The 25,305-nt window shown below is 41.1% G+C and overlaps 1 protein-coding gene across 8 annotated transcripts; it reads left to right on the top strand.

Moving 5' to 3' along the window:
- Positions 1-381: 381 nt before the first annotated feature.
- On the top strand, positions 382-25,232 carry myrf (myelin regulatory factor). 8 transcript variants are annotated; one of them, XR_005076330.1, is made up of 27 exons: positions 382-1,053; positions 10,310-10,400; positions 10,535-10,819; positions 11,320-11,381; positions 12,508-12,730; positions 12,808-12,932; positions 13,091-13,205; positions 14,440-14,635; positions 14,723-14,799; positions 16,402-16,512; positions 16,607-16,712; positions 17,836-18,036; positions 18,301-18,409; positions 18,597-18,706; positions 18,787-18,947; positions 19,241-19,313; positions 19,419-19,501; positions 19,606-19,674; positions 19,774-19,857; positions 20,067-20,134; positions 20,263-20,337; positions 20,412-20,642; positions 20,810-20,903; positions 21,292-21,354; positions 21,682-21,787; positions 22,024-22,129; positions 22,264-22,291. XR_005076330.1 is itself a non-coding variant. In XM_037105901.1 (27 exons), exons 1-27 carry the CDS (start codon positions 1,008-1,010, stop codon positions 22,565-22,567), a joined length of 3,075 nt encoding a protein of 1,024 aa, XP_036961796.1. In that variant the 5' UTR covers positions 384-1,007; the 3' UTR covers positions 22,568-25,232. The 8 variants fall into 8 exon arrangements, 7 of the variants coding, with proteins under 7 accessions (XP_036961796.1, XP_036961794.1, XP_036961793.1 ...); XM_037105901.1 differs by lacking the exon at positions 21,682-21,787 and adding an exon at positions 22,487-25,232 and having other exon boundaries at positions 384-1,053; positions 12,832-12,911; positions 22,264-22,338; XM_037105899.1 differs by lacking the exon at positions 21,682-21,787 and adding an exon at positions 22,487-25,232 and having other exon boundaries at positions 384-1,053; positions 12,832-12,932; positions 22,264-22,338.
- Positions 25,233-25,305: the final 73 nt, after the last annotated feature.

The following is a 25,305-nucleotide window of genomic DNA, read 5'->3' as shown; positions in this document are numbered from 1 at the left end:
TAACTAGTTACTAAAGTTATAAATGTAATATTAATTGGCAGACAAATGGAAGTACACATGTACAGTACTTGAGTAAATGTAATCAGTTATATTCCATCGCTGGCCTGATACAGTGTGTGAGTAGAGTACAGATTTATTTATCTTTTCAATTCATGTCAAAAATGTGTTTGAAAAAGGGCCCTTCACAACTTGCCAGAGTCAAAAACCATGTCTACAAGTTGTCCATCCAATGGTTCATAACACAAATACATTTGATTTATTAACACAGATGACGATGAAAAGCAGGAACGTTTCATCCTCCATTTGTCGCAGCAGCCCCTTCGTGAAGTAAAGGCTACTGTTAATGAATGAAATGAAAGATAAAGTGACTGCACACCACCACTTGAGAACAGACACGCGTCTTTGCGGGACGTCTTCTGTGTTGCGGGAACATTTGCAGCAGCCTGGCGCACATCCCTCACCTGCCTCAGCTCCTCTCCTCCGACTCTGAGCTGCTGCACACATCCTGTCAGAGAGGGAGAGGCGAAGGAGGAAGAGAGCCAACAGAAGCGACCTGGGAGTCAAGTTTAGCCAACTTTTACGCACAGAGACTTTCCCATCTTTTCCCATCTATAGCGAGCTTTTTCTTTTGCGCACGATGATGGTATTTGCTGCGAAAGTGAGGAAACGCTTATCATGAAGCTCGTTTCGGCTGAGGTGAAAATGCGCCTGAGGAGAAGTTACGTGTTGGTTCCGTACGGAGTTTATCGGCACCTTAATTAAAAGTTTGAAAAGTTATAGCCTTTGCCGCGGCGTCATCGGAGGCGTTTGGCTGCGGGACGTCAATCCAGTGCCAAGTTGTTGAACGGGGGGGGAACAAGTTTTCCTCGTGAAGCTTTGGATGAACTGAAATTAAGAAGAAGTTCATCTGGATTCCGTGATGTTCATGTGAAAGTTTCCCCGCTCCGAATTGATTTCGTTCGGAAGAGGGGAGACTTTAATGGATTTTTTATGTGGGACCCGCTAGGATGGACGTGGTAGATGAAACAGAAGCGTTACAGAGATTTTTTGAAGGTAAGAATCCTTCATTATCTTATGTTACGACTGTATTTATTAATAGAGTTTATTATTACAAACGAATGTAAAGATGATTGACAGCAGAATAGAAAACGTGTTGGGTTTTTTGTTTGTTTCTTTGTTTTTTTGTCAAATTAACGACCAGTTCTGACTTATAAATAACAGTTTCACTGAATAAGTCAAAACGAAATTCGTTTCTATCTTTTGTCAGTTCTAGTTTTACCTTGTATTGAATGTACAGTCTGGTTTAAACAATTATCATGCGCATTATGACAGGTGGTTAACAACAATAATATACGCAGTTGATCATATAGGTGATTTTTTCCCCCCCAAACACCTCAGTCTGTTTTTCTTCTCGGCAGTTCCTCTTTTTAAAAAAAACTTCAAAATTCATGAAGACAGGAGGGTTAACGGGTGCGGGGCGCAAAAGTGCTGCTGATGGGGAACAGATCAAGTTAAACGGGGAATCCTTAGGAGGAAAAAAAAAGAAAGAAAAGAAACGAGGTGGAGGAGGGTGGGGTTGAGGGTTAGATGGGTGTAGGAATTCAAGTCAAGATAAATGGTGTGTTTTGCAAGGACACTGTGGCACAATGTGTGCGTTAGAGACAGGCATGAGCGATGTGATTGTAAACCGGTGTTATTGATGATCATCCGACGGCACGCACACGCGTATAGAACCAAACTCAGTTCAGAAAAGTGGCAATTTAACAGCCTGATAAATATGCCTTATATACTGAGATTTTAAATCTTTAAAACTTTTTTCCTCACATATACAAAGTTTGGTGTCTTCTCTCATGCTGCTTCCTTGATTTACTAAATATTTTAATAGTCTCCCTTGACTTTATCGTAATTAATCAGTCACAGTTTAAGAATCCACCATGTTCCTGTGGTAAATTAAATGTATGGCCAACAAGGCAGTCACATTTGGTCCACACTTTGTGATTTACACTTTGCCACAGATCCGAGTCTCTCTAATAGTTTTTCCTCGAAGAACCTTCTTGTCAAATGTTCCAGGAGAAGTCAAGTAGTGCACATAACAACACATTCTGAGGTTTTATGTATAACAAGTTGTCTGCAGAGAGACTTAACACTTGATTGTAGTATACACAGAGTGTTGACTCGAATATACACAACCATCCATGACTGTCAGAGGTTCCTCTCCATTCTGACAGGAATTTAGTGTGTTTACATTCTTGCTTTGGGAGTTCGAGAGATGTTCTCTCTTTGGCTTTATTTCAGCCACTTCTGCTTGGACTAAAATGTCAACCTGTCCATGAGAAGTATAGAGTAGGTGCCGCCTTAGATGCTTATTTCTCTTTTTTGACTTTTTCGTAAATTGCTGTAGTGATATCATTGTTTCTCTCTCAGATCGTGGATTCAGGCCTTCACGCATCAATCTTGAATTTAAAGTGATGACAAAAAGCATCATCAACAAGCTTTTGATTTTATTCATCATGCAATAAATCATCTTTCTCTTTATCCTACCTGAAAGAGAAAGACACTCACGCTGAGCCCTTTAATGGATCCCAGCACTGATAAACTGTGTTTTAATCGGATTAGTGAAATATGTATACATTCACACTAATGCACAGTGTGCATTCCTGGCATAGCCTCAGTGGCTGTTAAAACACAATGAGGTGAGACTGGTGTTTCTCCTGGAGCATTTGGCTCCCGCTCTCTCTGACTCCATTAGAGTGACAGTGAGCAGACGGGGTGAGGAGGTGAGATACCACAGACTCGGGGGGAGAGGGACCGGCCTGTTGAGAGAAACCCAGCTAAACCTCCAACCCCCTCAAAACTTGACCTTCTCCGCCTCTCTGACTCACTTAGACAACAAACAGCCACTCTCAGAGCCGCGTTCGCACATTTATTGCCGTTGTGTGACTCCTAGTAGTGCCCCATCCTGAGTCAACCCAACACTTGATCGAACGGTAATCCACTGATTCTGTGTTAGACTTTCAGGATGTCCTGAGACAAAACACACTGAGATTGAGATGTTAGCGTGCAGTGCTTTGGAGATAAGGGAAATGGTCATGCAGAGAAATAGTTTCTGCCACTGCCATGAACGAGGATCCAGCAGACGGCTGCATATAAACTTGAATAAGAGTCTACAGCAGCTTTGTAAGGCTTTACGCAGCAGCACTTTGAGCTGAATACAGACGTACAAAATAAGGCTTGCAACTAAGAATTAGTTTCATTTTCAATTCAACTGCCAGCCATTTCCTTCGGTTAATTGTTTACTCTTTTAAATATCTGAAAAGAGTAAAAAATGTCCATCCTAATTTCCTTAAGTGACAGCTTCAAACATCTAGTTTTGTCCAACCAAGAACCCAAAATGGACGTGGTAGATGCACGGCTTTAAGGCCTCCTGAATACCCAGTCTCCTGTGATTGGTTAGCTCACACATGCCTGAGCTAGCATCGCTCACCGTGTCTCCAGCTGGCTTGTTTGTGTTTTCAGCTTCCCGTTAGCTTCACTTCTATGTGCGACATGAAGTTTGATGAAGTTTGATATCATGAAGTCATATAGAATTGAAGGCGAGACTACTGATGAGGTGTTTCAAGAACAGTGTTTTCTGTGAGAAAGGGGAGATCCCATTGGTGCTGACTTTGACCTTTTCAACTTTCAAGACCTTCTTTGTGCACAAGGACATATAGATCACACAGAAAGAAAGGGGGGAAAACTAAATAGTCAAAAAGTATGATTTATGATTTTTCTGTTGGTTATGTACATTTGGGGTATTGCAGTTTGGGATGTATATTTGTTCAAAGCTTTTGTGAACTTGGCATGAGCTTTATGACTCTCCCGACTGAACCCTCATTTGTGCTAAGGGGAATAGACCCTTATCATGGCAATTTATATCATTAACAATGGCCGTAGTTAACGTTGTTAATCACGTATGTGCTTTTCCTGCTTTGACAAGTCAAACTTTCTGCTATAACGATTGAAGTTGAGAGTGTTTGACAAAGTATTGACCTGATGGTTGTTATCAAACTGTGTCTGCCAGATATAAGACATATTCACCTTAACCATCTAAGTCTGGTGATGAATTTGTTCTTATTGTGATTTTGCCTTGTGATATGTCATTTTGCCTCACTGCTCGGGTAACTATATCAAAATTCCCATCAAATCCCGCTGTACTCCCACAGCGGTTCTGAATCATGAAAGCGAAGGCTGTCGTCCATCTTGGAAAACCCGTGTGAAGCAAGTTTGGATGGTTCCTCTGATTTATAGGTTTAGCGGTGAACTGCGGTGAGAGGAATGTATTGTTTTTGGGCAGCGAGGCTTACATCGCTTACAGAGTAGGTTTTATTTTTCATTGTTGGCTCATTCACATCAATAATGACTGCCAACTGAGTAATCCTCGGCCAGGGAGTGTTTATGTGGGCTTGAACTGGACTTCATGAGATTGATTTACTTGTTTGTGTTCGTGTGTGTATGTAACACCTAAAAGAGAGATGTTCTGTATAAAAAAGTTAAGTATTTGGCTGCATCCTAATATTATATAAGTCAATGTCACAGATCTATTTTACCCCATTAGAGCCATAATTACTGCAGGTGTTCATCAGAATAGCTTTGTCTGAAATCCTCTGGTTTAAAACACTGTTTTTCTCCTCTCTTCGTTTTCATGTTGCTTGATTCTTATTTGTGTAGGATACCTGTACCTTCGTGTTTTTCCTCCTCAGTATCTTCCTTGTCTCCTCTCATCGTCTCTCTTTCCCCGTCTGTAAGCGTCTAGCACTCAAATTCAACCTCTCATTCGGAGTGTCTCGGGGTTCCCCCCCCCCCCCGACCTCTCTCCGTGTCCCGATCCCGGCCCTGTCACTCCTGTAATCTCCTGAGCCAGGTCCGCCGGTGCGACCAGTGCTTGTGTGCGACAAGGGCTGTGTGTGGTAGCCTGGTACAGCCCTTTCTCATGACTGGGAAATAATCCTCATTATAACACTCTCTGAAGCCTTTCTCACACACACACTCACAGAAAAATGCACACGCACACACACACACACACACACACACACACACACACACACACACACACACACACACACACACACACCTCGTACTCTGATCTGCATCTCCCAGGTCTGCAGAAGTAAAGACTTTCAGCCCCGAGTAGGGAAACATGTGAAAAATAGAGGGGAATTGTTCTTCTCATCTTCTGTTTCAGGTGCTTTCATCTCAAGGACGTCAACATGCTTTGGCTACGCGCAGGTACTCTGCCGCTCTGTCCGCTCCGCTTCTCTTTAGATGTGATTTATCAGTCCTTACCTGCTGAGGGGCTTTCTATTAGTATTCACCTCTTGATCAATGTCTGTGTCGTAGCGATGCTCTTCACTCTTTCACCAGTAACCCAAGATCTGTAACTCTCAGGCTACCCGTCTAGAGTAGATCTGACACAGTTCCTTTCTTTTACTGTTTGTGTCCGTGTGTATAAGTGTGTCAGATTGTTTGCTGTGGGCGCAAAAACCCTGTGCAGCATCTTGTAGAACAGCTAAGAGATTGTTTGCTTGTGTGCATTGATTATGTTGACATTACTGAGATCCGTCTGGTCTTTTAATTGATTTTTGAAACGGAGAACATCATTTTGATCAGGCTTATTTGGAACTGATCTCCAAAAGTGCTTCCAAATATAGAATGGTATGTGTTGATGCTTTGATTAAACTGAAATGTTAATGTTTGTTTTTTATCATCCACTCAGCATGTAAACTGTTGTTGCATTTCTTAGAGAGTGTATTCACAGTCTGTACAATGTGTGTATATGTCTTGGGTGTACAGTCGTGTTTAGTGAAGTCTAAGTGTTTGATAATCAGACGGACTTTGTTCCTCCTCTCTGAGCGTTTAATGATTAACACCGAGTTGTGTGTTCCGACAAATTTCATTTAGAGGCAGAAATCTGTGAAAAATCAGAGTTTTAAGGGCTTTTATGTTCTGTCAGACATGTTTTCTTGCCTCTCAGTGGCCCTAATAATAGTTTATACTACTCCAAAAAGAAGATAATTACATTACATGCTATTAGTTTGAAAAGAAAGTGTAAAGGAAAGGAAAAGCTGTGCATTTGATTGACTGATATAAGTCAAACCATGTGTAATTGGCACTCACACACTCGGTCCCCTGTTTGTGTTCATTTTAGATGATTACTCTGCTGACAACCCAGGCATTGAAATGGTGGCACAACACACACACACACACACACACACACACACACACACACACACACACACAAACAAACAATCACACACATACATGCACGCGTATGCTTACACACACACACACACACACACACACACACACACACACACACACACACACACACACACACACACACACCACACTCCTCTCTCAGCCGCTAATCTCTCAAAAGGCCAGTCTGTATCGAAGTTGGCCTGACAATCATTTCACTGTTCCTTGTTAGACACAGCTGTACAGAGAACCACACAGAGGGCAGAGAAACTTTCACATCCAGTTCACGGCAATTTAAACTTTAAAGTGATTTTACAGTTACTCCATTTTTTTCCTATTTGATCGGCACAAAGTTTTACAAAGTTGGTGAAAGTTCCAGAAAAGAGGCAACAATCATGCTGCATTTCCTCTTAGTGAACACGTTCATCAGCTGCAAAGTTATGAGAGACATAGAGCAAATGTAACACAAGCAGTGTGGCTTGTTAGGCGTTGTAATACTCGAGTCTCTGGTCCAGTCTGGCAACAATATTAATGCCTCGGCTATGTAGAGTATCTCATTATGGTTGAATTCCTACTTCCACGGTTAAGTCTGACATTCAGTACGTCCAGCAGCATGCTCTTCACATTGTTGTACTTGGGGTAAGTTTTCAGTTCTCAGAAAGTGTAACCATTACATTTTTTTATTGATGTTGCTCCATTACAAATGTAGTTAGATCATTTCCACCTGAAACATTTATGTTTACTAAGTGCTAACTAATTAAAGGGGCTATTGACAATATCTTTGTTGTGACAATGTATAAAATGACAGTTCGCAGGGGGTCACTCTGATTGATAAAGCTCATTGAACAATTTTCCGAAACTGGTGAAAAAAATCTGCTACACTGTCTCTGATGTAGCGTCTGTATAGTCACCACTATCACTACCACTGTCAAACACTAAATAATCTGAAATTACAAACTCATCAAATAAGTCATCAAATAAATGTAGTGGAGTAGTATGAAGTAGGAGAAATTGCGAGTTGGTGCTTTGTGAGTTTCAGCCCCTTGTTCAGTTGTCTGCACGACTGTGGCGTAAACTTTGCTGTTTTGGTGCACTCTAACCACGCAGTGCGCAGTGTCGTTCTCAGCCGCAGTGCACAGCTTTTTTTCTTTCCTCATTCAGCACTTAAACAATAGCAGACAGACAGTTAGCAACCAGCTGGCGTTATTACTCTCAGGAGCTGGTGGAGACCAAAAACCAAGCTAAAACTGAGTGTGTTACATAATAATAATAATGCTCAATAATCCATCAACGAGTATTACTCGTTGTCAGTATTACTCGTTGTAGTACTCAAGTCAGTGTATTTATTTGCCAACAATCTTAAGACACACATTTTACACTCTATTTAGAACTTTTATTTGATGTACAGTCCCCAGTTAAAGGGTATTTAAGAGCTTTATCTAAAGAAATATTGAATGGAAACAACCGGGTCTTGGGAGCGGACTTGACGTTGATGCAGGTCTTGAGTTTTCGCCACTCTCAACTTGAACTCAGCTGTGCTCAGCCTTTAACTTCTTACACAAATATGTCTTGATTACAGCCCCGTATCATTCTCTCTCCTCACTTCTCCATGTAGGTTTTTTTTCCATTTCTATTTCCATTCCATCCTTGGACATCAAACTTGTGCTCTGGCTTTCTTGCCCCCGCTCTCTTCACCCTCCATCCATCCACCCTCCCCTCTCTCTATTTTTCGTTATCAGACCTGCCAGCTTAAATTTACTGCCTCTTTGGGTGGGGTTCACATCTGGATCTTATTTTACGGGGAACCATCCTGCTTCTCTCCCCGTGCACTGGCACGTATTAAAAGACATCAACCATCTGTTTCTATCCAGCGAACAGAGCCAGTCAGTGTAAACATGCTAGTTTTCTCAAGAAACATGGACACGTGAGGATGTTTTATGTTGTGTGGGGTGTTCTTGACTTCACGGTTTTAAGATGACGATGCATATGGATGATGCATCGACGACGCATCTGCATTTGGATGGGACAAAGTAATGTGTTGAAACATTGAAGAGAAACTGTGACAGTGATGCTAATTAGTGACATTTCTGTCGGGTTCCTTGTGAAGGGGGAAGCGTTAGTGCAAGCACAAAAACAGAGATTTTTTTTCCAATGCTAACACAAAAATTCCTCACATTCCCAACTGAGTAGCTGCTTAATCTATCGGAGAAAGAGTGTGTGTGTGTGTGTGTGTGTGTGTGTGTGTGTGTTTCTGTGGTTGTCTGCCCACCCACTGTATACCAGGTCCTTCTGCTCTGCCTCACCCCCTCCCCATCCTGCTCCCCCTCTCTTCTGTCACACTTTGGGATAAATAGTGACAGCGTTAATGAAAATAAATCGCTTTGGTTCATTTAACATTTGAGCAAGTTACTTGTGTACTCTATATATAAAGTGATGTAACTTTTCTAAATATATGCATAAGAAGGTGCTTGGTCTACATGTTGGTGTTTTAAAGATTAAGTGGGGTCATGTGTTTGGGATTTGCAAGGCTTTGGCTATCAAAGGAGGAAAGTGACCCTGAGGTGAAGAAAGGCAAGCTTTAGGGAATAATAAAATTACTTATGCTATAGCATTATATAAAATTAACCCTAACCCTAACCCATTTCAATTCATGCCTCACACAATCAGAGGAAGCAAACCTATTTGATGAAGGTCAGCCATGAATGCAGGACATCTGCTTGCTGAGTGAGGCATCGTGAAACCATTATCTCTGTGCTTGCACAATATAGTGTTACGTATATCCGCTTTACAAACTGCACGTCATTTTGCTTTAAGTGCCAACTCTACAGTATACTTGGCTTTTTCTTCCGTAACTTGCTCAAAATACTTCACTTTTCACAATTCTCTCTGTACACATTGTTAATAGTTAGGTAGGGGCTTTTAATTAGTTTTTTAAACATACAGTAGCTGGCTGCTAAAATGAAGAAAGACTTTTGTAATTGAAATATAGCTGTTTTTTTACAAATTAAATCTCTTTTAAAGTTTTACTGCTCACTTTCACAATGCAGAATACGTCAGTCAAAAATAACAGCCCAACGTTAACATGTGGCTCGCGAACATATATATATATGATGTATATGTATATATATATATATATATATATATATATATATATATATATATTAGAAAAAGCACTGAGATAACTATACTAATTGATAAAAAATTTAAAAAGTCATCCACAAGATATAAACACTTTCTTTCTATCATTTACAGTATTTACAAGAAGGTGCAAATAATCAAGAGGTTGATTAAGTTGATTTTATGTGGGAGTCTGATGAGTTTCTTTCCTGTTGTCGACTGTTTAGTACACATGTGGTTACATTTGCATTTGCATTTATCCTGGCTTTTCAAATGAATGTCGCACAGCATTTATTATGATGTCGATATATAAACCGTCCAATCAGCACCGCTGGTTAGTAATTTTCATGATGTAGCTGTCAGTTTACATTGACTCTGATTTAAAATGGGGAAAAGGCAGCTGACATACACAATAGCCGCCACTGACTGTAGGTATTTTCCAGTCTAAATGTGTAAGCAGTGAGCGGCTGAATCATCAGTATGTGATCTGTAATGTTGACTACTAACACATATTTAGACTGTTGGTCACTCTTCTAATATTAATCTTTAAATCCACAGAAAAGCAAATCAGAGCTTCTTTTCACATGGTCTTGATTGCATGTTTGCCAAATATTGTGCAATTTGCTGATACAGTCTCTAATAAAGTTCTTTGGAATAGACGGAAAAAGCTATGAATAATAAAAGAGACCTTAATATGTCATTAGATAACTCTCCTGAGAAAGTGTTACAACATAAGCTTAGGCTGTCATGGCAGTGTGTGTATATGTGTGTGTGTGTGTGTGTGTGTGTGTGTGTGTGTGTGTGTGTGTGTGTGTGTGTGTGTGTGTGTGTGTGTGTGTGTGTGTGTGTGTGTGTGCGTGTGTGTGTGTGTGTAGAGTTGCTGAAAGATCCCCATTGCTAATTCCCAGATGCTCTCCATCTCCCCTCTGTGTTCCCAACCCTCCCTTCACCACAGGTCATGATATTACCAGCTCTCTGGAGCCAGCCAACATCGACACCAGTATCCTGGAAGAGTACATCAGCAAGGAGGACGATAGCACTGACATGTCAGTAGGGACTCCAAACCGACCCGGCGACGTCAAAACAACACGCACCAACCGAATCAGATCATGTTGTTACAAAGGAATTTGTTTTTTCTGATAAGGCTAATCCCCCTTTTTTTTCTTCCTCTTTCACCCAGCTGTTTCTCAGAGGTCCACAGCGCCCCAAATTACTCATCTCCCCAGGCAGGAGTATCCTCCGCTGGGGGGTTGGTGTGTGGTGTGAGTCCCCCTATTCCACTGCGCCAAGGAGCCCCTCTACCTGGGCCCCCTAACTGTCAGAACGCCTACCCCCCAGGTCCATCCCTGGGCCTCCGACACAGCTACTCCTGCCTGGGTCAGCAGCAGCAACACCAGCAGCAGCAGCAGCAGCAGCAACAGCAGGCTCACATCAAGCCTGAGCACAGGGGCCACTACGCTCCGGGGTGAGCACAGCACCTCAGGGGGGAGATGGATAGAGGAATTATAGCATGAGCTGGTACTCAGGAATGTTCAAGAAATGTTAACATTTTTAACATGAACGCAGGCAAAAGTTGCAGCAGATGACACTGTATGTTGTCTTAAAGCATGCAACGAAAACCAGACACACACCCTACTACAGGTCATTCATGCAATCAATACTTGATTAAGCTTCATTTGTACAAATAAAGCACCAGCTCCTCAAGAGGGGGAGGGAGGCTGATAACAGACAGAGAGAGAGAGAGTCAAATTACATCCTGACGCACACAATCTTGTGTAAAGAGCGCTGACTCTGATCCCAGTTTCTCCTTTTAATATAATGACAGTTCAGAAAATAAGAATATACTGGGAAGGGCATGCCAACTTCAAGCATGGTAGTACTTTAAGAATTGGGGTATTTTAATACTTTAAAGGTCATATGTTGCTGTTTTTTGTGAGCGTAACATCTACCACCATCTGATTTTAGGACACTACCTGAGTCCCCCCCAGACTCCAGCTCAGAGCCGTACTCTCCTCAGCAGGTGAATGGTAAGTACCACATCTTCTCTTCCTTGACACCAAACAGAAATGGTGCCTTTTCTATCGGTAAACTGAGTCAAAGGAAGCCAGTGAAGTGTCCAAGGTGTATGTGGGTCGCAGCCACCTCTCTGCTTAAGTCGATATCTGTTACTCATCGCTTTATTGTTTCTGAGCATGAAGACAAATGGAAAATCCAGTTCATGTGCACACCAATCAATATGTGTCTGTCATTTATTAATCGACGGATAAACATGAATTGATTTTGGATGACAAAATTAAATGTTTGGAAGCTCTTTAAGCTTTGATTTCAAGTGTTTCCACCTGCTTATGTTTGATTTGTTTAAAATAAAACACCAGCAGACCTCAAAGTCATTTTGCACCTCTTGCCGTTCACACACCTGTGTTGGTCTCACCTATTAGTAAGAAGGTGTGGAGTAGTGTTATCTGATGGGCATCCCTCCAGTTCTCCAGTTTGAAACAATGGAAAGTACCTTAAGCCAAGGTTGGAGAGAAACTGAATGAGCTGCAGTGTGAAATGAGGACAGGAAAAAAAGCTGTATTCTTTGTGATTTTTGATACATATATTTTCAATGTATAATTATGTAAACAGTCATTGTTTAGCTGTTCGCGCTACTTTACGTTTTCAGTTAACTCTAACTGCTCCCATAGCCTCATATTCTGCCACAGCAGGCAGCTGTTTTTATCAAAGGGGCACTAGGTAGTTTTGGGGAAGACGTTCAAATTTTGATATCTAGATTACTAGTGAGGTAACGATGCAAACTCTTCCCATAATTGAATAAACAAGCTATTCTCAGAGGAAAATGATATCCCCAGAACACAAACTAGAAAGGTGGCGGGGTCCTCCAAAGATAAACGAAATTAAACCAGAAGAAATTGTGTTGACTTGTTGAAGGTCAGTTTGTTTATTCATCTTATGCAGTCATGAGAACTACCTGCTCAGCACTCCAACAACAGCATTTACAACTAGGGACTGACCATGGTATAGCATTTATCAGCTGAAGAGTCAAATACTTTTCACTCAGGAGCCGGTGGAGACCAAAAACAGAGCTAAAACAGAGCATGTTACATTCTCCAACCCACATGTAAACTTTATGCTCCTCGTTGTGTCTTTCAGATCCTCACATGATCAGGACCATGACACCAGAGAACATGTGTCACATGACTCCGACGCCACCCCTCCCGCCACACGGGCACTATCCCAGCATGCATCGGGACATGTACCTGAAGCCTGAGCCCATGATATCACAGTATCCTATTGGTCCGGCCACAAGCGGAAGTGGAGACATGCAGCAGACGCAGATGCTCCATCAGCTGCTGCAGCATCCTCAAGGACAGGAGTGAGTCAGAGGAGGGTTGTGCTGTCCAGTTTATGTGGAACGTAGGGAATGATGGGAAGGATTAGTAACGTGAACAGATTTGTTTCCATATCCTCACACAGCGGCATCCCCGTTCACCAGGCCAAGAAGAGGAAGCACTCCGACTCACCCAACAGCACCCTCAATTCCCAAATCCTCACAGGTATCATCAAACAAGAACCAGGTAGGCAGGCATCTTTCTCCTCTTTCTCGCCTCCTCTACCTCACGCTCAGCTGCTCTTAACCCTAACACAGATAAAGACTTTTACAGAACAGTTGCAGACATTCTCAGCCTTCTTCTATCTTGCTTTAATTTATCTTGTTTCGATCTTTTTGCCACAGGTTTAATGCAGGATGCGGACAATGCCTACCTGGACCCAAACTATCAGTGCATCAAGTGGCAACCTCACCAGCAGAACAAGTGGACACCACTGTATGACGCCAACTGCAAAGAGCTGTGGGTGGAATTTCTTTTTGGCACATGTGCACATCTTGAGGTCTTTATTTTGGGGAAGAAAAAGATCTGAAAGCACTCTGCCGAGTCAGTGAAAGATCTTATAATTGGATGAATAAATAATAAGAATACAGCGGGAGTGGCAAAGGACTAGCAGGGTTTCAGAGGTCCACAAATTCCTCAGAGGTGAGCTGTGCGGGGGAGTGAACGTGTGCAGGGTTTCGGCTTAGAAAGACAACGTGAGGAGGGGTAAAGGGAGAAATTAGTGAGTACACCTACTTTTGCTTTTGCAATGCCAAAATAGAAAGAAGCATCGATAGGGAGGAGGGTTAAAATGAACTCACAAGACCTTTCAGATATGTTATCAAAACCACCTGGTTGAACATCACAGCTTTCAGCACACTTGGAACAAAGGGTTCTCATTTGAATTGAATTAGATCTATTAAAGGGGAGTTCCAGCATTTTTTACCCTGGGGAGATGTTTACATATTTTGGTGTGTAAATGAAACAAAACTTACCGAATGGCTTTGGTTTAGAGTTTCAAATAAATTTGAATGAAGTTTGTTTTATGATAATAGGATCACTGTTTATGTAAATGGAGTCTGGTGGCTTTGGAGAAAGTGATATCATGTTTGTTTCTGGTTATACAAAAAGGGTTTTATCTTGAACAACAGTACAGATCCTTTCCCTAATGTTTTTCAGACACTAACAATAACAACGTTAGCCTGCCAGTGGCCAAAACAAATACTTTTAGTGGCCTTACTTTGACGGTTCAAGGATTACGTTGCAACCATTGCATTCCGTGTTGCAGCTGCCGGCCGAGGTGATCTATTGGACCATTTTTGAAAACATTTAGAGACAATTAGTGTTTTACAGACCAAAAATGTAGACATAAGGAGCAGGTTTGAAAATTAGTCCTGTTTAAGTCTTTCAGTAGATCTTACCTCAGGGTTGTACATGACGCCAGGACCGAGGCCCTGGGGCCTGTGCAAGGGGCTCTGCATTTGCATAAAAACTGAATTCCATAAGTTCTAAAATTGTTGTCAGATTCACTTATTCAGTCCACATTCTTCTATGACCACTTTATAACCCAAAAACATGTGGAACCCCCTGTTACAGGGTCAAGAGTCTCCCCCTGGTGATAAATGTGGAAAACTCTCTTTCCACTCTTCTTGCAACAGACATGAGCCTCCTGTTCACGTCACTCACATGTCACAATCTCTTTCCCTGTCTTCAGTCCAATGCCAACCTACCGGGTTGACGCTGACAAGGGCTTCAACTTCTCCTTGGCTGATGACGCTTTCGTTTGCCAAAAGAAGAACCACTTTCAGGTCACGGTGTACATCGGCATGCTGGGAGATCCCAAGTACATCAAGACGAGCGAAGGCCTGCAGCCCATCGACTGCTTCTATCTCAAACTTAATGGAGTAAAGGTGAGTAAGGGCACAGTATGGGCCATGACATATAACTGTTAGCTCTCCAGTGTATTGAGTGTGTTTTATTTCTCTCCTTGTTGCTAGGTGGAGGCCATGAATCAGTCTATCAGCGTGGAGCAGTCACAGTCTGACCGCAGCAAGAGACCCTTTAAGCCAGTACTGTGAGTGTGAGACTTGAAAGCAAAAGTTCATAATTTTCCATCCTTATCACTACAGGTGACATCACCATGAAACTCCCCCAGTTGATAACTTACATTAGGAAAAAAAATGGGTTTTGTCTTACATGATGATGATGATTCACTATGCAAGTGAATCATCATCGAACAGAATATGAACAAATTAGCACCAGAACAGAAATCTAAACACTGGAAAAAGCCAGATTCAAAACTCTTGTTTCATTTTGTTGACATGTTAGAGACTTAAGTTTTGAGCATGGAAATTTTGGATTTCTCTCTTTGTAACTCCATAAATCAGAAAACACTGTCATGAGTTGCTAACAATACACATTTTAAGATTTTTTTGCCATGATTTTGGGAATAAATAAATGTTTCCTGTATCAGGATATAAATGATATGTGAACAAAGCCCTCAGTAAAAACATTCAGGATATGGAAAAGAATAAAACTGTTAAGCTGCCACTGAGGTTGATATTTCTGGGTGTGAAAAATGAAAGATATGTATTGTAAAATTTCACACATTTTTAGATACAAATTGTGAATAGAATTAAAGTGTTACAATAGATAGATCACTGTGAAACTTCCCCAATTGATTATTTACCTTCATACAATTCTTGTTTGTATTGAAATTTTATGTTTAAATATGCAAATTAGGCTATAAAATCAATATGTGTCAGTTTGCTTTAATGTCCAGGAAAGAAATCTGAACTAAAATAATGTGTATTTTGGGCTTTTTTGTGTTATGGCAGCAGAGTATCCCAAAATCTCAAAACTGACCAGTGCATGAAAAAACATGTTTTGCCAGTAATGTCTCCCTTTAAAGCAAAAGTCAGTTGCCGACATACACATTAAAGCTGTTTTTGCTTGCTGTAATTATTCCTCCTGTTCATACCAGTCATTTAAAGCCTACAGCATTATCAGTGAAAGTGATGGGGGACAATATCCACACTCCTCATTTTGTGGTGTCGATTTTATACAAAACACAGTACAGAGACCAGATACTGTACAAGGGATCATGGGACATCACAAACAGCATACAACCAACCAAAGACAAAATGTATCTGTTCATTAAATAATCAATGGAAACAATATTAAAGTGCTGCTGAGCAGTGTAGTCAAGGTTTTATCGCAAATTAAGTGCTCTTATTACACTTGGAACAGAGGAGAATTTAAACCTATTGCGCTTTGCCCCGAAAAGCCTGTATCTCCAGAGAGAAAGACAAATTCCTCCAGGAGTGGATGTTCAGAGTTGGCCAACATCGACATTGCCTTCTGCAGAATTTGTCTGTTTTAAATATCTGCCAAGGAAAGCTGCTGCATGCCAGTTATTCTGCAAGCTATTTCAACAATATTGGGCAGGCAATTTTTGTTGGGCACAAAAGAGGAATTTTCTTTTGAGTGAGGACTGTGATTTTGTCTCGCATCATTTAGACTGAAAGTGCATTAGGAAGGAATCTTTACTGACCAGTGTGAACCAGAGGGAAAAACTGAAACGTTGTGACTCAGTCCTTTAACTGAAGCAGAAACAGTATAAATCCATAGAAGGAGGATTTTTTGCATCATATATTTCTGATTGTGTCCCTGCCAGGGTCACCCTGCCCTCAGAGCAGGTCACAAAGGTCACGGTGGGGCGGCTCCACTTCAGCGAGACCACAGCAAATAACATGAGGAAGAAAGGCAAACCGAACCCTGACCAGAGGTGAAAAGACATAACATGAAAAAACATGTAAATCCCTACGAGCCAGTCCAAGCTATAGTACTCACATCTGCACCTGATGTTTGCATCCTGGCAGGTATTTCATGCTGGTGGTGGCGCTGCACGCTCAGTCCCACAGTCAGAGCTACACTGTGGCTGCTCAGGCGTCTGAGAGGATCATCGTCAGGGTAACGTCTGGCCATGTCTGTCTGCCTCCTACAACAATCATATCCCTTGTTAATGTGGCACCTTTCTCTTGCTCTACTACACAGTACCTCTCTGCACTTTAACATCTCAGTGTAGAACTCAACATCCTCTCCATTGTCTGTCTTTCCATTCTGCGTGGCTGTGATCACATATACTGTACACTCCACTGTACGCAGTTTTTGGAGAGTTCAAATTGAGAAACAAAGCGTGTCGTCACCGTCCTGTGAAACCCACGTGTCCTCCAAATTTCAACCTTTCATGAGCTAATAAAAAACATTTTCAGCTTTGTGGTAATGCAATTTTCACATAATTCTTTTTTTTTTTTAAATGACTTGTTTAACTAGAGAATTAAGACGTTTTGCTAAACCCATAAATGACTTTTGAACCACAGTTGATCTAAAGCATTAAAAACCCTCAAGTTTGGAGAAACATGGCTTTCAGTGGACAGTGATGGTATTGTACTTACTCCAGACATGTAAACTATGTAATTACAATGTATATTTAACTACCTAAGCTTAATAAGCATTAGACCTATCTGAAAGCAGCATAATCATGTACTTGTTTCTAACCCATGTGCTTACAGGAGGACATCATTTAGTAAATGACTTTGTTTACATAGTCATTAGACTATGACTGAGTTATAAGTTCTAATTAAAGTTTTTAAAATTGTGCAGAAGGAATAGTTCCACATTCTGGGAAAAGTTTGCATTCTTGCCTCATGCCTATATGGTAAGTGTGTAGCTGTAACCAGCAGATGTTTAGCTTAGCATTAAAGGAGACATGTTATGCTTTCAGGTTCATGATTTTATTTTTGGTTACTAATAGAAATGGTTTGAGCTAAATTAATTCTCATGAGTTAATCTATCAGATAGACATTAATTATGCAACTGTGTGACTTGATGATGTCACATAATTAAAGATGGGACTACTGACGCAGCATTTCAGGGGCAGTGGGCAAAGGGGAAAGTGGCATCAATCTTCTGATTTAAACACTCAACAAGAAAGTAAATATTTTCCACAATGCTGAACTATTCCTTTAAAATGATTGCAGTCATTCTTTTAGCCAATCTTTCAGAAACATCTGAACATTGTCTGTGCACCTTTGTCTCTCTGTTACAGGCATCCAACCCAGGCCAGTTTGAAAGTGACAACGAGGTGCTGTGGCAGCGAGGTCAGCTGCCAGACTCAGTCTACCACCACGGGAGGGTCGGCATAAACACCGACCGTCCGGACGAGGCCCTCGTTGTCCACGGCAACGTGAAGGTCATGGGCTCCCTGGTACACCCGTCTGACATCAGGGCAAAAGAAAATGTCCAGGAGGTCAGGATGACACTCATTGTGTATATATATGGTTGTGTGTTTGTGTGTGTGTGTGTCTGGTTCCAAACTGTCAGCGTGTGTCAGTGTGTGCTTCATGTGCTCGTCACCATGAATCATGTCATCCAAATGTCCATGCTGACTCTACAGTTTGACTCTGACTTTTGACTTTTCATTGTACTTGACCGAAGCACTCTCATCTGCAACATGAGCATCATGTTTTCATACCATCTACATGGGCGTCATTGTCACTCTGTCTGTGTGTAGGTCGACACCACAGACAATTTGAAACGGATCTCTCAGATGAGGCTGGTCCATTATCAGTACAAGCCTGAGTTTGCTGCCACCGTGGGCATAGAGACCACTGCAGAGACCGGTAACGACTTCATGGATAACCAAATGTTTGCCCAAGTCATCTCATGTCTTTGTACACCGTGCATCATCTTATCACCTTAGTGTCTTAAAATTTTACCTGTCTCTCGCTGTTTGTGCATTGTCGTGCAAGTGTTTCCTGGATCTGTTATTGCTTTGCTCCTCATCACTACAACACTGTCTTCCTGCAGGAGTGATCGCTCAAGAGGTTCAGCAGATCTTGCCTGAAGCGGTGAAGGAGGGGGGCGACGTGGTGTGCGCCAACGGAGAAACTATCCCCAACCTGTTGGTTGTCAACAAGGTAATGAACGCGCAAAAACGCACAGCAGGCACACACATCATACTTCCATACACTAAGAGCCTTCCCCTCTACTTCTAAAGGAACGTATCTTCATGGAGAACGTGGGAGCGGTGAAGGAGCTGTGTAAGCTGACGGACAACCTGGAGACTCGTATAGACGAGCTGGAGCGCTGGAGCCGCAAACTGGCCAAGCTGCGTCGTCTTGACAGCATGAAGAGCACCGTGAGTGGAGGCACAGTCAGGTGAGAAAGCACTTGTATGAATCTTGTATGTGAATAAGATAATTTACTTGGTATTATTAGAAAATATTATAACATTATTAACTGATTCAATATTGTTTACAAGCCTACACAGGTAATTCATATATTACCTATGTAACCTATATATATATATATATATATATAATGGAGACAGAGCTGCAGGAAAAAGAAAAAACCCAAAACACTTTTACATTTTAAAAAAAAGATGCCTCCAAGAGCACTGTGTGTTTCTCCAAAGAATTCATAAAATACTTTTCTCTCTTATGTCCATGCAGCCAATCAGGGAGTTACTTCAGCAGAACAGGAAGTGGCCCCCTCAAGAAGAAGCCAGTCAAACCCGGGAGCAAGGTCTGTGGTGATAATGACTAAAGGATTTAATCTTAAACTGTGTTATAAGTGAACAGCGGTATTTGCAACTTTTTATGAGTGTTTGTCGTTTTGTGTTTATGGCAGAGTCCGGTCCCAGATCCAGGCTGCATCAGCCAGAGGTTCATGCAGGGAACCATCCTCGCCCTGGTCGTTGTCATGGCCTTCAGGTTAGACTGAACCAAATGGGTTCGTGCAGGGAGTGGGGTGTAAACAGTAGTAGTAGTAGTAAGTAACATGGTGATAATATGTATTTCTTTATTCCCCATGACAGCGTCATTTCTATGTCCGTCCTTTATGTGCTGACCCTTCACCACAGAGGAGACATCACAGAGAAAGACGGGTACGCACTTTTGCAGGATACAAACACATTAAAGTGAAATAAATCATTTTCCACTCTTCATTAATGTCTTTCTATATACTCTGTCCCTGCCTTCTGTAGCCACATTCCTTCCTGTGTTCTCTACATCTCTTGGATGCCCATCTTCACTGCCACTGTAACTTTCTGTCCACCTGTCTGCCCGTGGTACGCTGTCAGCGCCTTTCCTCTCTTATTGCTTCTTTTTCTGAGCTACTCTTTCAGTCTTATCTTTGATTGCTTAGTTGGGTGTTTCTTTTGTCCTCGCTGAAAGGAGACTATGAGTCACATATTTAAAATTTATTGAGTTCTAAAGGTATCATAACTTTGACTTAAGCATGCTGGTGACCTCCTGTACTGCCATCTGATTGGTGCAGGTCCAGAGCTGCGCTGGGATCCTCGCGCAAGAGTGCATTCACTCCACCGTCCACCACACCTGCACCAGGTGAGTGGAGAGCCAGACTAAGTGACTGACTGATGTGACTGACTGACTATGTAGGTCGTTTAATGATAGTAGTGAATCTAAGTATATTTTAGAAAAGTTCTGACCCTTGTCTCTCACAAATATTTCAGCTTGCTGTTCTACCACCACCATAAACAACCAATCAGCTACAGTGTTGACACTGAGTAACAACCAATCCACAGCAGGTAACTGGAACAAATACAAGATGCCTGATTTAAACATGTGTCTTCTGTGTAGCTTCATCATCTTCCTTCTCTAGATTTAGGCAGCCTGGTTCCCACATCGAGCACTATTATTAAGAAGGCCAAGTCCAGAATAATTGACAAGGACAGCCGCGGAAGAAACCGTCTGAGTCACACCTCAGCACCTTTGTACTTTGCCAAGTCTAAAAGGCCAGCGCCTACAGACCCGGATGGAGTGGGAACCGCCAACCGTCTGCCCGGGGGTCAGCAGACGGTGTCACGCAGACAGCGCAGCCTACACACAAAGGGTAAATCCACAGACACCTGCCCTGACTCAGCACTTTCTTCGCAAACATTATATGAAGTATGCAAACACAGGAAAAGCATTTGTGTAACAACCGCAAACAAATCTTATCTACATACAGTACAGTGGAATGCTATGGTGCTCACAGTGCAGCTTTTCCCGCTCTTGCAGGAGGAAGGTCAGCTCCCTCTCTGACGAGTCTACATATCGTAGAGACAAACCAGGAGATCACAGCACAGAGTTGCGCAACACCCGAGAGCTGCAGGTATACACTGACGACTCGCACTGTTGTACTGATGGATGAAGGCATTAAAGGAAAACATGAAGTGTTCTCATAAGGTGATGGTCCACCGAAGCAGGGAGAATAAATTCCCCATGAACTCTACTGGAGGGATGAACACCATCTCTCCAAAAGACAGATCTGATGTTCTGATGGAGTTTTAAAATGTCCAGTCGTTTTGAGATCTGGCCACTGTGAGGGCCACAGCATATGATTCACATGATTTTAAAAGACAAACTTTTCAGTGACACACCACTCTATGTATAGAAATGTCAGAATTTTACACATTTCTCCACTCATTTATTCAAGCTACTTGTCTGCACACTTTCATATTGTCTCTGTATACGTTTTTTTTTTTCTCCGTCAACCCTAGTTACACAGTATCACTCCACGGAAAGAGAAATTCCTCCATGTCACAAATCACTTTGCACATGACGTGAGTATACAAACATTGCACTATGGTAATAACTGCACACATGCCAACATGGTAACACTTTATTTTAGGGGACCATAAAGTCCTACTAATTCAGTTTTTCTGTAAAGATGCATGAAATTTGGCACTTCCTAAGGTAGCTTAAACGTTTATCCATATAGCACCATTCAGAAAAGGGCAATCCAAAATAACATTAAAAATAAGACATAAAAAATGTATTTAGCCAACAATTTAAAAGTTATGACTAATTATTTGAAAGCCACAGCAAACATTAACAAAGACCCTGGAAGTCAGCGCTGCACAGGCCAGCTGAACATTCCAAAATGTCAGTATTGTTCACAGATAAGCATGCAGTTCAGCAGCTATGAAGAAAAACATCCCGCAGATGATCGATGAAACATTCTAACTCGGGTTGAATGGAATTGCTGTTTCAAGGGTAGTGCTTTTGAAAACAAAATCATCAATAAGTCCATCTCTGTGTTCTCTACAAGTTCCAAATTACATTGTTACTTCCTGTTGACTTTCAAGAAAGGAAAAACACTGATCAATAAATCAAAGCATTACACGTACAAGTAAAAATTAAAATGTCCACATGTTTATCTTGACTATATTTATCTACATAATGTGAGTCTGAGGGCTACAGAGACATAAAGCATACTTGATTGATTGCAGGTCCACGAACAGCGTGTGGGTACGACAGTGTGGAGCCACCAAGGGACGTTTATGCCCCAACCACACAGAGACTGAGTTTTATGGTGAACAGAGTACATCAACAAAGGTATATAATGATATACTTAATCATGATCTGTCACATAATGGAAACACATTGTCTTCTTTTATGAAATTCCTGTATGTGAAATTAGCATTAATAGTCATCACCGCCTCATTATATTCTTCGTGCTTTTCTCTAAGGGGACTCATCACCTGTGGTCAGTGCCTGTGTTGTCTTTCCAGGACATCACCTTTCACTTCCGTGTCTCCCTCTCTGTGAGTAAACCTGGCCTCTAAAGAACATGAGTGGCTTTCACATGCAGTAGACTTGATTCCTCTGTGTGTGTTGTTGTGCACTTAGTTTGAATCAAGTCAATACATTCATGATTTTTTTTTTAAATCTCCGCATGCTTGTCATCGACAGAGTGAAGTGAGCTGTGCCACTGAAGGAGAAACCTCATCGTACTCTGACTACCACTTTCTCATTCAAAGCAGCTGCGTGTGAGATGGGAGACGGTGCACTCCAGTGCCTTCACCATACGCCGCTTTTTTTTCCTTCGTGGTTCCATTTGTACGCTGTTGTGATGGGATCGGGTTTGTCTCATTATTGTACATTATTTTTAAAGATATTCATACAGAACAAACTATATTCCACTGCCCCCTTCTGTATTCTCCTCCATATGTATATGCATTAAGACATCCCTTGTTGCTGTGATCACTGGAATTTGAAACACTGTTTAAGTCCATTTTTTTTTGTCTATCACTGAAAATGTTTTAGATCACTGTAATTGACAAGTGAGTTGTGTCACTGCGATCTGTGTAAGTAACATCCATACGTTTATAGCTTGCTTTATTACTGATCTCTATGTCACCCATACTTATTATAAGCCATAATTACTTTGTAGCAGAATTCAAGCCCAGGCTGAGATACTGTAGATGACATTACACTCGTTTTGTTTTTGTTTTGTTTTTTAATACAATGAATCTGTATGTACACTGAAACCAGTATCAACTGAAAGCAAAACCACTTCTCAGTAGTTTTATACACTGGAGAGAAGATCATTGGCTTCTGCTGCTGAAGGCCTCAGTGAATGGTTGCAGCTCGCACTGGAAATATACCTCAGTAGTGCACACTGGCAAGTCCTGGGTCTCTACAGTGGAGCATTGTGTTTGAGGCCGCTGCAGTCGACTACGCTGTCTGCTGTCTGTCTCCTCATGCAGCATCTGACTAAACACTGTACAGAGCAGATGAATACGCTGCAGGATTCTTGGCTCAATTGTAGTCTCCAAGTTTCCAAGTCCACAAAACATTTTCAGAGCTTTACAGTATGACAGCATTACAGCATATCCCTAAATAGCTGAAGTACATGGTGACTTGTGTTGAATGTAAAGAAAAAATAACTGACAATAACATAAAATGGCTTCGCACAATTTGTAATCCAAGTCTTGAAAAGACATTATTTACACTCTCGATTAATTTTCCTGCTCTCCCAACCACTGCAGAAGGAGTGCCTGCAAATTTTGGATCTCGGGGCTTCTGGGGAGTTGGACTATTGTGGACAAGCTGTATGGATCCAATGTGTTTTTGTTTTTATGTTTTTTTCTAAGTTCTAAAACAAGTCCTCATTTACATAAATTATTAGTGGAATACTGTTTTGCTGTGAAACTCACAAAATGTGTTGTGGACTACATCGGGTGGGAGTGAGAAGATAATGACTACATTTTCAATTTTGCAGGAACTTATTGTCACCTTACATTTTAAGAGTCATGCTTCTTTCAGCAGATTTGCTGGATGGCATGCAATAAGACTGGATAAGTAAACAAATCACTGGAAACAAACATGTCGAAACACTGACGGCTCTTTGCATCTGATAGTGGTGCCCACACTGACAATATTTCAAGAAACACTGGAATAGCTTACACTGTATTTTGCTAACTGGACAGAATGCTGGTGAAGCAAAAAGCAGCACATATCATGTCGGGTGCATCCCCAATCATTTCTCCAAAATGATACATCTCAGCTTGGATGCAATTTAAATGCTGATTCAGCTTGGACATTCCATTTAATGGTTGATCATGAACCTGAGAAGGAGTTGTATTTCTTAATTCTAGAGACAAAAAAAATGGATATTATACACTGGAGTCTTTCATGTATTTCTCTGGATGTTTTTAATTACTTTTCCTGTGCCTATACAATTAAAGATATGCAGTGATAACACTTTTTAATATAACTGAACTGTATAACGTTTCCTATTATCCTTTCCTGTTTTAAAAGGCATTATCATGTTTCTCTCACCATCTTGCTTCTGTTGAAATGTGTTTCTAAATCCATATTCCATATGTGTCTGTGTCCAGAAAGAATAAAACACAATAGTGTATCTCAAATGTAAAATCAATATTAAATAGGAAAAACAGCCATCAGACAAAAATGTATGGAATTTTTCATGATATGAAGACACTGTACAATACTTTCCGTATAAGTGTATGACTTCAGTGAGTATAGTGGACTACTTTAGCTTATTTATAATGCACCAGCTAGCATAATGAAACCACTGTAGCACTTTTTGCACTGTATATATAAACTGCCTTTACTCTATCCAGTGCACCAGACTGTTTTCATGCTCTGGTGGAACTGCATTGCATGTAACTGTATAGCTTCATTTTGTTACTACCAATGCTCCTTTTTATCCGATGTGTTTGGTCCTTTATTTTTTTGTTTTTTTATAGTTGAAATTGTTGGTTGTTGTTTTATCAGTAATATATTAACTTTTTTTTTTAGCTAATGGAGCCCAGACATGATTGATAAGGATTGAAAACACACACAAAAAACACATACATTTCTGATCAGCCTAAAGCACAATTTGTTAAGAGGAAAAATGACATAACACTGAAACTCTTTAAGGGTTTTAATATCACTACTTTATCCTTTTAGCCCATTTTATCATTACATTTTCAAAGTGTTTCCTCAAAAAAGCTGTAATACTATGAATGCATGTGGTAAATAAATTTGTGATTGAATTTTACTGTTGTGTCTGATTGTACAACTGCTTTATAGGCCGAGGCTAAAACGTCCATTCTGTCCAATAGGTGGCAGCCACACATTTATGAACTGTCCTTAAGATAGCTATGAAAATTACCGCCCTGAGTTTATCCTCACGGGTAGCGGATTTCTCACTCCTGCAAAACAAGTTGTAAAACGATTAATTAGAGAGTTTAGAGACATAGTAGTGTAGTTTATAGCTA

This window comes from Acanthopagrus latus, chromosome 8 (genome assembly GCF_904848185.1).
Source record: "Acanthopagrus latus isolate v.2019 chromosome 8, fAcaLat1.1, whole genome shotgun sequence".
NCBI lineage: Eukaryota > Metazoa > Chordata > Actinopteri > Spariformes > Sparidae > Acanthopagrus > Acanthopagrus latus.
Note: the sequence above shows the minus strand (reverse complement) of the source record. Positions and strands in the feature narration are given on the sequence as shown.

What these genes read in the sequence shown, in the direction of transcription:
- myrf (XM_037105896.1), top strand. Translation starts at nt 1,008, where the DNA reads ATGGACGTGGTAGATGAAACAGAAGCGTTACAGAGATTTTTTGAAG. An exon ending in GAGGACGATAGCACTGACAT is followed by an intron (nt 10,401 to 10,534) that starts GTCAGTAGGGAC and finishes TCTTTCACCCAG; the next exon opens with CTGTTTCTCAGAGGTCCACA. An exon ending in TAACAACCAATCCACAGCAG is followed by an intron (nt 20,338 to 20,411) that starts GTAACTGGAACA and finishes TTCCTTCTCTAG; the next exon opens with ATTTAGGCAGCCTGGTTCCC.